Consider the following 13,737-nt stretch of genomic DNA (forward strand, 5'->3'; position numbering starts at 1 on the left):
TGTAAGTGGGAGAGCAAGGTAAGTAGGAGTGGGGGGGAAGAGGATATTGAGCTTTAAGGAAAAGGAGGCCGGGGCGGGGTGGAGAAGCAGCTGGGAAGGGTGAGCAGCACCCACTGCCACCCAGCCGGCTGCCAGTTACCATCAAACATTTTAATGATCTCTTGTCTGATGAACCTCTTGATTTCATCATAATTCACCATGTCTCCCTGAGGAAAGAGAAGAAACCTGCCTCAATTATACTTCCAAGCCTGGGGCTCATCTCCCCTGGGGATGGACTTCATGGAAGTAAAGGATGGGAAGGGAGGCAAGGGTCCCAGGAGCCTCCCACAGATACTTAACCCACTGTCCTAACCCCCTAAAGTGGTACAAAACATTTCACGAGTCAGTGCATTTTTCTGGGGAAAGGGTCCCCATTCCCCTCAACTCGCCCACACAGTTAAGAACCACCTATAAGGGGCTCATGCTCTTTCCTGTAGAATGTCAGCAAGAGCTTCTAAAATGGTCCACGCTCTACCCCGCATGCCTGCTCTGTGGGCCAGTGCCCATGGCTGCCAGCCTCCCCGCCTTACCATGGAGCCAGGTACCCCGGGCAGACCAGGGCTCCCTGCAGGTCCCGGAGATCCAGGGTGGCCTCTCTCTCCTGCAGGACCCGGCGGCCCAGAAGGTCCCATGGAGCCACTCTTGCCAGGCCCGCCAGGCATGCCAGCTCTTCCCTTCTCCCCTGCCTGGCCCTTCTGCCCGGAAGGTCCCAGGTCACCCTACAAGGACAGGAAGCACAGTCCAGCATTGCCGAGTACTGTCAAGCCTCCCTCACGATGTCTCAGCAATCTGCTCCTGTCTTCAGCCCCCTACCTGGCCCCCAGCGTCTCCCTCTGGACTGTGGCCACAGGATCTTGACAGGTTGCCCCATGTCGCTGCCCCCAAAGCAGTCCTTCTAAAGGACAGTTTTCATGTTGTTACTCCCTACTTCGAAATTCTGATGGCTCCCAACTGCCCTCAGGATAAAGGTCGAATTCCTTGGCCAGGCATTCAAGGCCATTCATGATGCGGTCCTGACCACATCTTCTCCAGCCTCAGTTGCACCTCCAGCCACACCTCACTGGTTATAATTCTGACTCGGCCATGTGTCTTAGTCCTCCCTGCCTGGACTGCCTTCCCCTCCTCTCTCTGCAGTGCACTCCTCCTACTCAGCTGAAATGTCCCTGTTCTCTGTGCAGCCTCCCTGACGCCCCAGGCTGAGCTGATTGCTCCCTCCCTCTGATCCCACGGTGCTATGTCTAATCTTCTTCGGTAAAACCTGCCACGCTCCAGTGTAAGTGTGACTGGACTAAGTGGGCACCTATTGTTCAGGGACCTCTGTTTGCCCAAGGCTAGGACAGAGGGCCTGGCGGGTAAGCAAGGCCAAGCGGATGCTCGCAGAATGAATGAATCAATCAATCAATCAGGAGTGAATGAACCTTGGAACAGCCCCATGTGAGAAGTCAGAGACGAGGTTGCTCCAAGTTCTGCCCACTTTTTTCCCTGCCCACTGGCCTTCCTGTGTCTCCTCTCCATGGCTAAATTCAGAGCTTAGAGTTGGGCTTAATCAACTCATGAGCTTCTCCTCTCAAACCCGGCCAGTGCCCACTCACCTTTGGACCAGGGGGTCCGTAGATTCCCTGTTTTCCAGGGGGTCCCTAGAAGAAAGCAAAAGTCAGGGATCAAGTTTGGGCAGCGTCTCCAAGCTGTCCAAGAAAGACAGGTGCCGTGATAGGACCTCCCACAGTGTTAGGTCCCCAGGCTGTGTCCACTGGGCTCTGTGTGAGAAAGGATGCCAACCTCCTTGCCAGCAAGAGCGGGGACATCTGGAAGGGAGACTCATGTTCCTGGGGTGTGGCCGTGTATGATCGTGTTGGTTGCGTTTCTTGTCACAGACAAAAAGAGGTGAGAAATCAGAATGAAAGGTAGGGCCTGGCTAGAGCTGGTGCCCAAGAAATGTTTATTTGGAGTATTATTATTATTATTGGCTCTTTTTGACCAAGTATATGGTAAAAAAGAAAAAGAGTGAAAAACAAGGCTCACTCTCATCCTTCTCCCCTAGTCCCCAATCCCTCTCCCCAGAAGAACAAGGGCCCCGGTTTCCTGTGTATCTGTCCAGAGATAGTCTGTGCATACAGGGAGCATTTACTGAATGAATGAAGAGGGGTCAGGGCGAAGCTAAGAGCAAGAAGAAGCATCCCCAAGAGAAAAGGAGAAGCCCAGCACAACGGTACCTCTTTGCCAGCTGCACCATCTGCACCAGGTTCACCCTGGGGAGTAGAGAGCAATGGAGCTGTGGTGAGTGCCAACCCAGCTTGGCATTTCATGCCTCACCTCGCCCACCAGGCATGGCCAGCCCCAGTTCCACCAAGGAGTCACGATCCTCCCCACCTCCCCCCGACACTCTAGGCACCAGGCTGTGGAAACTCAGACCCCACCCCACCCTCCAGCCTGCTCCCGGCCGCCGCACTGACTGAGCTCTATGGGGGAAGAGCAGACTGCGCCTGCCCTGCTCTTTGCTTGAGATCCTGGCATCTCGCACATTCCCTGGCTCTGAGTGTATGTTCAATGTTTGCTGAATGAAGGTGTGAACTCTGAATCTCTGGCCTTGATGAGGTCCCAGAGATCGGCCAGGGCAGCCTCAGTGTCCGCTCCCTCCCCAAAACAGGAGAGGCTGCCTCCAGGGCCCTGCCCATTTCTAGTGGGATGCTGGGGAAGAGGAATCTGTGATTGCAAGGCAACTGGCAGATTCATCCGGGGACCCTGGAGGCTCCTGAGCCTGTAGGCAGGAGGGATGGAGGGTTGGCGGGACCTGCCTGCCCAGGGTCCGCAGCAGGAATCAGATGAGTGGGAGGCAAGGCTCGGCCCTCTTGGCAGATGGGCCGACCGATTACTCCTGCATGGGCTACAGTCATGCGCCCCATTCCAGGGTACCAGCCCCAGGGGCATTGCTACTGCTCCCCAGAAGGAAGTCTGCTTGGGTGGAAAACACCCTGACCTGGGGGCTAGGAGACCTGGGTCCCTGCCTCAGTCCCCGGGGAGATTTTTCATCCCTGAGACTGGCAGTCAGTTCCACCTGATGTGGCCACCCGTCTGGAACCTTTGAAAGAGAAAGTGTCGCAGAGTGGCTCCGGACACAAGTTCTGGAGTCAGGCAGCCTCTTCCACTCACTAGCTGTGTGACTCTGGACAACTTACTTAACCTTGCTGAGCCCTGGTTTCCTCATCTGTAAAATGGGGACAATCAGACCTACTAAATAGGGTTGCGGTACAGATTAAATGACAAAATATCAAGCACGTAGGTCACCATTCAGCACATTGTCAGTGACCAATATATCACAGCTCTTAGTATAAACTCTAGCTGAAACTAAGGAGCGGTTTCTGAGCTGTTGCAAGAGCTCCAGCAGTAGCACAGCGTTTCTGGTGCCTGACATTTACAGGTTTTCTGTGGTTACCAACAAGCTCCCCTGGGGAGGGGGGCGGGGGTGGAACAGAGGCCAGTCTCCCCTGTCCGACACCTAGTGGGGGGATCTGTACAGCGGTGCATGGCGGGAAGCAGCAGTCGGCTGTGTGGTCGGCCCAGTGCTGGCCTGTACAGCTTGTCCTTTTTTCCAAATAGGACATGACCCTCAGGCACAATCTCCGAGCTGCCATCGTCCGTGCTAAATACCTCTCCTTCCCTGGAGACCCCGGAAGTGCAGGGCTGCGCGCAACTGACAAAGCCCACTGGCCCTTTCCCCCGGGCTGTGCCGCAAGATGTAGGGTCTTACCGGGGGGCCAGGGTGTCCAGGGGGACCAGGCTGGCCCGGAAGACCTGAAAGGCCCCTTTCTCCAGTGGATCCTCGGTCTCCTTTCGGGCCCTAGGGAAAAAGACAGGGATGGTGAGAGGGAAGAGTGAACCCCACGCAGCCAGAGGCAGACACTGTGTGCCAGGGACCACGGCCCCCACCCTAAGGCCGCACACGGGGAGGTGGCGCTGCCTGAACTTGGGGAAGGGCCCTGGGATGGCCTCCAGGCTTCTCCAAAGGTCTTCACGACAGGCCAGTGAGGGAGATGTCTGGACGCAGGAGAGGCCGATGCCAGGGAAGGAGGGGGGCTGGGGACACGCTGCTCTCCAGCCCTCACCCCCCACCCCACGCGGCTCCCTTTGCGAGGAGCCTGCAGCAGAGCAGGGCCAAACTCCTGGGAGGGAGGGACAAGGGGAGCACGCCACTCACCACTGCAGAGATCCCAGCTGGGCCTGGTTGGCCTGGAGACCCCGGGGGCCCCTAAAGAGAGCCAAGTCAGTGGGATGGAAAGAGGCTCCAGTAATAAGGCCCCGGAGGCAGCGAAGGACCAACAGCAAGAACACGCCCTAACCTTGTTATGACTGCTCCATTCTCTTCCCCGAACCCTCCTTCCTTCTGCTCTTGCATTTGACCTGTGCCAGAGCTGAGGCCTGGGGGGCCCTGAACACACAAGACCCTCATGCCTGCCGCAGGCCGAGTGGTACCTCTGGGGCCTGCACGGAGGGGATGATCTGGGAGCCAGAGCCAAGTGCAGAGGGCGTAAAGTACATGGTACATGGGCCTGGGTGTCTTCTGAGTACCCCCCACCCCCTGCTGCCTTCCTTCTGGTCTCTGGAAAGAGCAGAGACCAGGAGCTTTCCTCTGCACAGCAGGGGTGAGGGGCAAGGGCTCAGCACCAACTCCAATGTCCTCGCAGAGAAGCCCCAAGCTCCCTGGTCTCCTGCCGCTCACCTACCGCTGGAGGGCCATGAGCCTGAAACACGCAGGAGGGCTCCGGCCTGCCGCATCTCTCCACATCCTGCCCCTGAGGCTCAGCTCAAATGTCACCGCCCTGGTGGTCAGAGCCACACTTTCTCTGAACCCCAGGGCACCCAGGTCTCTCTCAGAGCACTTCCCTCCATGCTCCCAGATGGAAAGTTCCAGAGGCACAGGCTCTGTTCTACTCATCTCAAGCCTCCTAAGGCAGGAGTGTCCAGCACTGGGACTGGCACACAGCAGGGGGCTGGGCTGGATGGACAGAGGTGGGAAGAGGAACCCTGCACAGCCCCAACCCCCCAGGGGGTCTCCGATGTGGACACAATTCAGAGTGTGTGATTCCTTCTTTCATCTGTAACGTGGAGGGGACAGGGCTAGACCTGGGGTCCCCAATCCAAGGTCTCTGGACACCTTGAGATCCATAAAAATAGTGATGAGGACCCGAGAATTCCTTTTTTGGGGTTCTGCACTATTCTTAACATTTCCAAAAGCCTTCTGGAAAGTGTACAGCCAGCCTCAATAGGGCTCTCTGGAATCCCACCAGCTTGGCATGGTCACACTGATCAAAGGCGCCCACTGGCAGTCATCTGTGTTACAGATGAGTAAAGTAGATGGGAAAGCCATTATTGCTTAATAAACATCCTCTGCAAGTCACCCTTTCTCAGTAAATACACCACCCACTCACCCAGCTGCCCAAGCCGAACAGGAGTCACCCTTGATTCCTCTCCTTCTACCGCCTCCTGCCCTCTCCCCATCCAGGTCATGAGCAAGTCCTCTGTCTGCCTCCAGACACTTGCGGGATCTGTCCACTGCCACCAGCTCCACCGCCATCATCCCTCCGCTGATACCTCTGCTGTCATTTGCGCGCCCTCCCCCTCCTGCCCATGCCCCCGAGGTCCTCCACCATCTGCATCATGTCCTCTCCCAGCTCAGCTTTCCCGTTCCCACTCACACCCTCCTCGGACTCCACTCCCGCCACGCTGACTCTGGGGCTCCCCAAGCCCTCCCTGCCTCAGGCCCTTTGCAGCAGATGCACCCCTGCCGGGATGCTCTTCCACCAGACTGCTCGACATCTGGCTCCGTCTTGTCATTCGGGCCTCTGCTCAAAGGCCACTTCTCCGGTAAAGTCGCCTCCCAGGCCCTCCCTATGACAGCACATCACCGCCTGATCCTTCCGCGTTAATCTGTTTGTTGTGCCTGTGTGGAAGCTCTGGGATCAGGGGACCTTGTCTATCTCACTCATCACCGTAGCCCAGGGCTTGGAACAGTGCCTGGTATGGAGCAGGTGCTCAATAATTACTTGTTGAATAACTGAATGATCTTTGTTTGATAAGCAAACTCGAATGTGCCCAGAAAATAAGAAAATGGCGAAAAGCCGGGGAACCGCTGGGTGGGTGCGCCCAGAGCCCCTTACTGCTCTACACGGCTGGCACTGCTGCTGCGGTCAGTTCTTTTGGGTCATCACCAGCTTGCCCACCACCACCCAGCCCAACACAGTCTGAACTCTCACAGAGACAGAGAGGAAAACAGATTAACTCACAATGTGTCCAGGGGGGCCAGGTCTTCCCTGGGGTCCCATGGCACCAGGCTCACCCTGCAGGAGCGAGAAAGAGGAAGAAACAACACAGAAACAGACTTACACACACAGACTGTGAGGTAGGAGAACGCTGAGCACAGCAGGTGGAACACCAATGGCCAGAAGAGCTGCGCTGAGCCCGGGCCTCTAGGCCTAAGCCTTCCGGGGACAGGGGACCAGCACTGCCCATGAGTATGGCTGGAGGGGGAAGGTAGAGCCCAGGCCTTTATGGGTTAATGACCCAATAGCCCGTAGGGAGAGAAAACCGGTTATATACTTAAGAGGAGGAAGGTCAAGATGTGCAGTGTTGGGCAAAACCTCCCCCAGAAGGCAAGGAGAGGAGGCTGCCACTTCGCCAGCGAAGGGGGAGGCAGTGGCTGCGTCCTGGACTCAGCAGAACCCAAGGGCTGTCTACAGGCAGCACGCATAGACCCCAGGCCCTTACCTCTGCTCCGGGGCGGCCACTGCTGCCCGGGGGACCAGGCTTTCCACAGTCACCCTGCAGGAGAGAGGGGCAACTGAGGCTCACCAGACCTCCATTTGGCTCCCACACCCCAAGCTGACCCCACATCAGAGGAGTCCTGCCACATGCCCCGGCTTTGGCCAGGGGCCCTCTGATGCCCTCGGGCTGGCAGATGGCAAAGCCCCAACCCAGTCGGCCAGGCACCGGTGGCCTCAGAAGGCCTGGATGCTGGGATGGCATCTTAGCCAAGGGTCAGGTGGCACTCCACTCCGGCTAGACTGCCACATCTGCCCGGGGTCAGACCTTGAGAAAAGCCGAGAAAACCCAGTTGGCAGAAGTCACCAGGCCCTTACCTTCAGTCCTGGGAGGCCGGGATGGCCCGGTTTTCCCTTGAAGCCCTGGAAGAAAAAGCAGGAGCTGCCACGTCCCCCACCTCATGCAGAGGCCACTTCCCACTCCTCTTTCCTCAGGTTAGACAAGTCAAATCCATCCAAAGTCATAACATGTCCACAGGGGATGTGGATTTGAGCTGCCCCACCCATCAGGGCACCTGCCCAGCTTTGGAACCTCCCAGCTCCCAGCTCCTTCCTGCAGCTCAACTTACCGGGGGTCCCATGAGTCCGGGGGGGCCAGCAGGACCAGGGTCCCCCTAGGGAAAGAGACCAGGGGCACTGAGACAAGAGCTTTGTCCAGCTTGTACCCACTCATTCATCAGTCTCCCCCTTTCTCCAGCCCCTCCCCCAGCTCTCCAAGGATGGAGGGATTGTCGCATGGGGCACAGGGAAGATTCCAAGCCGGGCTCAGCCTCTGACTGGCTGTGCACTCCGAGTGAATCCCGGTCCCTTTCTGAACCTCAGTTTTCCTTCTTTTGAGTACAGAAGGGGGTTGACCTTGATGCTCTGCCCTTTGCCATGGCCCCATCCTTTTCAGATGCCCCAGAAAAATCAGATCCAAGGAGCCAGGGACACTCAAGTCCTTCCCTGTCTGCAGCCTATTCTTTCTGACACCCAGCCTAGTTTCTTCAGCTGATTGAGTTTCTGGGTATAAATTTATTCCCTTCACTGCCTGCCTTTGGTGAGACCCAGCTCATCCAACCTGGTTAAGGCAACTGGGAGAACAGAGAAACCAGGGGGCTCTGGTGCCATCAGAGAAGTGGGGTGTGGTGAGAGGCAGACCGAGGGAAGGTGGGGCACCTCCTGAAAGAGGTGTGGGGCAGTGGAATTCAATTCCCTTCATCAGGGTTCCCTTGACTTTGGCTCTTGGAGAAGGAAGGAGAAGGAGGGGGGCCCCCCTGGGCCCACCATCTCACCCTCACGCCAGGCTTGCCGTCCTTCCCATCCAGACCATCCAGACCGGCAGGGCCCTGGAAATGGGAAAAAGGCATTCCCGCACGCCTGTGCTGGAGCCCTAGGAGGTGGGAGGCCTAACCCAGCCCCTCCACCCTCTTCACCCCCTCCACCCCTCACCCAACTCCCACCCCTAAAACACACACACAGACACACACACATGCGTGCATGAGCACACACACATACTCACACACACACACCTGTCAGGCTAAGCGCGCACATGCTCACCTGAATCCCGGGAGATCCTGGTGGTCCAGGGGGACCAGGCAGGCCTGATGGACCTCGAATCCCTTCACTGCCCTGGAAATGAGCCCCCCAGCAAAGTCAGCGGGGCCTTGCCCCCCTCCCTCCCCCTGACACACACCGGCAGGACAAGAGACCCCGGCCACGGGGCCCGGTGACTACTGGAAGTCAGGACAGCTGGCTTCGAACCCCAGCTCGGTTCTGGCCTAACGGGCTGTATCCCACACACCACTCCCCCAAGAAAATCTGTCTTCATCTGCCAAGCATCCGCCTTTCTGCACTGCTCCACGAGGAAGAGACAGAGCCTACTGGGTCCAGCGCCCTCCTCAGGGCTGACCAAGGACTGGCCTGGTGGGTGCTCGGTAATGTGGGCTGAAGTGAGGGCACAGATTCAGTTCATGTTGACCCCAGCCAGGTGCCAAGCACTATGTGGCCTCTGGTTCCCCCAGATGGGAAAAGGGTGGGCCCTGCCCTCGAGGAGCTCACGGTCCAGCGAGAGTCACAGGCCCAGGACCATCACGGGCATTGCAACAGTCTAGGTGCCTTGTGTGAGAAAGGGGCCCTGGGAGTTGAGGAGAGGGAGCAGCTCACTCTGGTCGGGGGCAGGGAAAGTGTCACAGGAGAGTTAGCAGGTGCTGGGCTCTGAAGGACGCTGGGATTTGGGTAGGTTTAGGAGAAAAGGGCATGCCACAGAGGACTTCAGAGAAGGATAAAGATTGGGAGGTGTTCACATGCTTGGTCTAGCTGGGGTGTCTGGGGAGCCCGTGTGATGTGGGGGGGGGGTGCGGAGAGGAGGCTGGAGGAGGGCCCTGAAACCCTGTACTAGATTTTATCAAACAGATCGTTAGTTTTCAAACTGTACTTCTCAGGGCCTGGGGGTTCCTGGAGGAGCCTGGAGGGCCTGGGGGCACAAAGTGGAGGCCAAGGGGGTGGGACTCCAGGACTCCTACCCTTGCCTTAGCCAGAGCAGCTCCACTTGCATCTGTTTTATAGACTGAGCGTTCATATGAGATTTTGTGTGACAAAAAGCCTTGGGGACTACAAAATAAAGTCTGAAAAACACCACTACGGGCACTGGGGAGCCACTGATGGTTCAAAGCAGGGGAATGATGAGAGCGAACGTGTGAATTCAAATGTTTATCGGAGAAGAGAGGGGGAGGCAGGTAGCTAAGTGGGGAGGCGGCAGCATTTCCCCAGTGGGGAGAGGGAGGCTGCCCTGGCGCAGTGGCTGTGGGGGTCACCAAGGGGAAGGGATCCAGCTAGAGACCCCACAGAGGGGGGGAAAAGGGCTCAGGGTGGCATTGCCATGCCACCAGCTACCAGGAGGGGTCAGCACAGCCCCAGGAAATGGCAGCCCCACAGGGAGTCAGGATGGAGAACCGCTGGCCAGAGGTTTGGGAGTCTCTGCAATGACCGGCCTAAGGAGAGCAAGCAGCACTCGGGCACAGAGGCAGCACGGAAGACTCTGGCAGGGGCCGCCACTCAGGTGCCCCACAGAGAAGGGAAGGGAGGTGGCACCCGCCACTGCCTCAACCGTAGCTGATAGGTGCCGGCTCTGGGGTGGGGGGATGCAGCCAGGGGCTTGAGGGTTCTCCCGAGCTGGGAGGGAAGTCTCAGCTCCGTCACTGTCTCCCTGTGCATCCCTGGGATGCCCTCAGCCTCTCTGGGCTTCATTTCCTCACCCGAACAGTGAGAACCTAGACCAAGGTGGCCCTTCTAGAAGTCCTTTCCAGCTTTCAGAGGAAAGAGGCTCCCCAAGAAGCTGCAGATCTCCTGCCCCTCCCTGTGGGCTATGATCCCCCTACCCCAAGCTTAGAAGTCAATTTGGGGCCTCACTACACTGCCCACCTGTCACATCTGGAGAGCCCAGAGGATGGGCTGAGACAAGGATGTCAGCCTCCAGAGCAAGGCAGAGCTAGTCCCAAAGTTTATCTAGCCAAACCCAGGGGCGGCCAGTGCGGGGGCTCCCCAGCTGCTGCTCCTTCCCACCCTTGTCACCAGGTCACAGGCCACGCCTGCCCTCTCTGGCCCTTGGGGACACCCTGAGCATGGCTTCCCAGGAGGCCCATTCCCCTTTCCTGCTGTTGTCAGACCCAGAAGGCAAATGCCCAGACCTCCTCCTGCTGAAGGGCCCGAGGTGCCCAGTCTTGGATGTGCTTCCCTCCTTCCCTCAACTCCTCGCCCTCCCCTGGAGGAGCTGCAGCTGGCCGGGGCTGGCCTGTCACATCTAGTGGCCCACCTCTCACTACACCCCTCTGCCTCCTCCCCACCCACGCTCTCCCATTGGGTGGGAACCTCGGCGGCACAGAGGCCAGTGGGCATCCTGGGCCCAGCTGTCAGCCCTAGGGGCCCACTGGTCTGCCCCGGCCCTGTTGCCCTACAGCAGTTGCTGGGCTCATCCTGGAGGTCTCTTTGCCCACCCTTGATGTAACTGAATTAGTCCTTGAATTTCTGATGGCTCAGAGCTGTGACTGTGGCCAACTTGGGGTCCTGCTCACCTTCTCCGCTTGGGGGCCAGGTGGGCCAGGTGCTCCAGCTTTGCCTGGGAATCCAGGGGGACCCTAAATCAACAAAGAAGCAGGCAGGAATGAAAGCGGGGCTGGAAAGCAGCTCCCCTTCCTTCTTCCTCCTGGGTGTGCTTCACCACTGTTAATGTGATGCGTTTTGACTTCCCAGAAACACCACCCAGGAGCATTACGTCGTCTGGCTGGGCGGCTGGGCTGGGGCCCACCCAGGAGGCCCTGCTCTCCAGGTCCTGGCTCCTGGAATCAGGCCTGGCCACCCAGGCCATTCCTCTGTTCTTCCCGTGCCTCTTCCCTCCCCTCCCTAGGCGCACCCTCACCCAGCCTGGCCTGGCCAAGCCTGCCCCTCACAGATGGGATCACATCGGACAGAGCTGGCTTTGTGTGTGCACTCACCGGTGGGCCTGGAAAGCCCGGCTGGCCTTGAAATCCCTAGGGAAGAAAGCAAGGGACAGTTGGCTGTGCCACCCTCTCTCTCCTGCCTGGCTACCCAGGTGGAAAGGATGACAGCGTGAGGCTGCCTCAAGTCACGGGCCTTGTCCTCCACTCTGCCCCAAATGGCCAGCAGGTGAGGCTCTGGGCACGAGGCGAGAGGTTACAACTCAAGGATGGTGGGGGGTGGGAGGCTAGAGCTGGTCACTGCGCCCCCTCCCCCACCCCGTCCCGTACATGAGGGTGACCATCGGGGGAGGACAGCTAGATAGGTCCCTGCCACCACTCACCTGGTCACCTTTCTCACCCAAGTTCCCTTGGGGTCCTCGCTCTCCTCGGGGACCCTGTCACCACAGAGAACAATGCATCTAGAACCCAACCTTCCTGTCCCCAGACCCCAGGGCAGGATCAGGGATCCCCATGTCCACATCTCCCTGTCCCCTTCCCCACTCACTGCTGGGCCTGGGGGACCTGGGAGGCCTTCAGATCCTGGTGGGCCCTGGTGACAAAAAGGAGCAGAATCGGTCACTCTGACTGGGGCAGGCGGGAGATCAGGGTATGGGGCAGGGGACGGGGCACAGAGCAGAGGCAGGGACGTGGTGGGATGCCCCTCTAAGCTGCAGGATTCTTCTCCCTGGTCTGTTCAGGCTTCCCTTCCCTTGCCTGAGCTACTGAACCAGCCTCTTAACTAGTTCTGCCATCTCTTTTTTTTTTTTTTTTTTTAAATTTGCCACGAATGAGGTCTTGTCTTTTTTTTTTTTTTTTTTTTTTTTTTTTTATTTTTATTTTATTATTTATTTTTGGCTGTGTTGGGTCTTCGGTTCGTGCGAGGGCTTTCTCTAGTTGCGGCAAGCGGGGGCCACTCTTCATCGCGGTGCGGGGACCACTCTTCATCGCGGTGCGCGGGCCTCTCACTATCGCGGCCCCTCCCGCTGCGGGGCACAGGCTCCAGACGCGCAGGCTCAGTAGTTGTGGCTCACGGGCCCAGCTGCTCCGTGGCATGTGGGATCTTCCCAGACCAGGGCTCGAACCCGTGTCCCCTGCATTAGCAGGCAGATTCTCAACCACTGCGCCACCAGGGAAGCCCGTTCTGCCATCTCTTGGTTTGCTCTAATCCAGCCAGCAAGAGGCTGCCATCTCCTCTGCTTCAACACAGCTCTGATTATAATACTCTCTTGCTCCAACATCCTCCATGGCTCCCCTCTGCCAACTGAATGCTGGGTTTTGAGGCATCCTGTGATCTGATACCAACCACCCTTCCCTGCTTCAGTTCCCTCTCCTTTTCTTATCTTCTGCCTGGCTTGGCCAGACTGCAGTTCCCTGAACACTATACAATCATACCACTGGGCATTTGCACAACTGTCTCCTCTACCTAGGATGCCCACCATCCCCCACCATTTCTAGGTCTCTTGAAACCTTACCAAATCATTCGATGGCTCGAATCTGTCCCTGAGGTACCCTCACCTATGGCTTCTCCCTCTGGGATTCGCCAGCACAGACAACCATGTGCTGGTTGTCTGTGCTCCCACACACCCCCGCAGCTCCATTCAGGGCTCAGCTCAAATGCCACCCCCTCAGAGAGGCCTCCCTGACCCTCTGTCTAATGCTTCCTGTTCATGGTTCCAGCTCCTTACCCAGCTTGATTTTCTCCACCGGTCCTACCTCTCATAATTTACATGTAGCTGTTTACTCATCTGTTATCTACCTGGCCCACTGGAACGTGAGCTCCCTGAGGACCAAGGGCTCAACTGCCTGTTTTATCCACCAAGGCATCCTCAGAACAGAGCCTGGCACCCAGAAGGCCCACGAGAAAGATTTGTTATTGAATAAATGCACAATGGGGTTTGCTGCATCCCACCGGGGCCTCATCAGCATGTGCGAGGGGGAAGGTAAGACAAAAGACTTGGGAGGTTTGTCACAGACTTGGGTTCAAGTCCAGGCTCAGCCCTAATTCACTAGCTGCAGGACCCTGTGTAAGCCACATCACTTCGTGAGCCTCGGTGTCCCCATCTGATGACGGTCCCAGCTCCTGTGCTCAGTGTGGGGGGCCTGGCTCTCCGGCCTGTGGGCGTTGTGGGGGGAGGGAGGAGGTTCCCTGCCCGCTGACTCTGGCCCCCTGCCCCCAGGTGGCCCCTCCGCCGGTCTCCACGAAACCTGCCGGGATTCTCCTCCTCGCAGCTTCCGCCCCCGCAGCAACCAGCGGGCAGCGCTGACTGCTTGAGACGCAGCTGGAGCGAGTCAGGGGGCCGGGAGGCCGGGGTCACGTCTCCCTTTCAGGGGCGGCTTGTGAGCTCTCCAGGTGGCGGACAGGGACCGGCCATTTGAAGCCCTTCCTCCCCTCCCCCCCCCCTCCCCCCGCGGAGGGAGCTGCCCTC

General features: G+C 58.1%; 1 protein-coding gene across 2 annotated transcripts in view; it reads right to left on the bottom strand.

Moving 5' to 3' along the window:
* COL16A1 (collagen type XVI alpha 1 chain) overlaps positions 1 to 13,737 on the bottom strand; it is a 51,357-nt gene that overhangs the window by 2,108 nt on the left and 35,512 nt on the right. For both annotated transcript variants that reach the window (XM_059917752.1, XM_059917750.1), the window contains 16 exons: positions 11,817 to 11,861; positions 11,653 to 11,706; positions 11,327 to 11,362; positions 10,907 to 10,969; positions 8,394 to 8,465; positions 8,129 to 8,182; positions 7,424 to 7,468; positions 7,173 to 7,217; positions 6,802 to 6,855; positions 6,321 to 6,374; positions 4,235 to 4,285; positions 3,788 to 3,877; positions 2,253 to 2,288; positions 1,632 to 1,676; positions 570 to 758; positions 140 to 206 (listed from right to left, as the gene is read on the bottom strand). In XM_059917752.1, the coding sequence (XP_059773735.1) occupies positions 140 to 206; positions 570 to 758; positions 1,632 to 1,676; positions 2,253 to 2,288; positions 3,788 to 3,877; positions 4,235 to 4,285; positions 6,321 to 6,374; positions 6,802 to 6,855; positions 7,173 to 7,217; positions 7,424 to 7,468; positions 8,129 to 8,182; positions 8,394 to 8,465; positions 10,907 to 10,969; positions 11,327 to 11,362; positions 11,653 to 11,706; positions 11,817 to 11,861 (1,000 nt within the window). The remainder of the gene's footprint in view (positions 1 to 139; positions 207 to 569; positions 759 to 1,631; positions 1,677 to 2,252; positions 2,289 to 3,787; positions 3,878 to 4,234; positions 4,286 to 6,320; positions 6,375 to 6,801; positions 6,856 to 7,172; positions 7,218 to 7,423; positions 7,469 to 8,128; positions 8,183 to 8,393; positions 8,466 to 10,906; positions 10,970 to 11,326; positions 11,363 to 11,652; positions 11,707 to 11,816; positions 11,862 to 13,737) is intronic.

Source organism: Balaenoptera ricei, chromosome 1 (genome assembly GCF_028023285.1).
Source record: "Balaenoptera ricei isolate mBalRic1 chromosome 1, mBalRic1.hap2, whole genome shotgun sequence".
Lineage (NCBI taxonomy): Eukaryota > Metazoa > Chordata > Mammalia > Artiodactyla > Balaenopteridae > Balaenoptera > Balaenoptera ricei.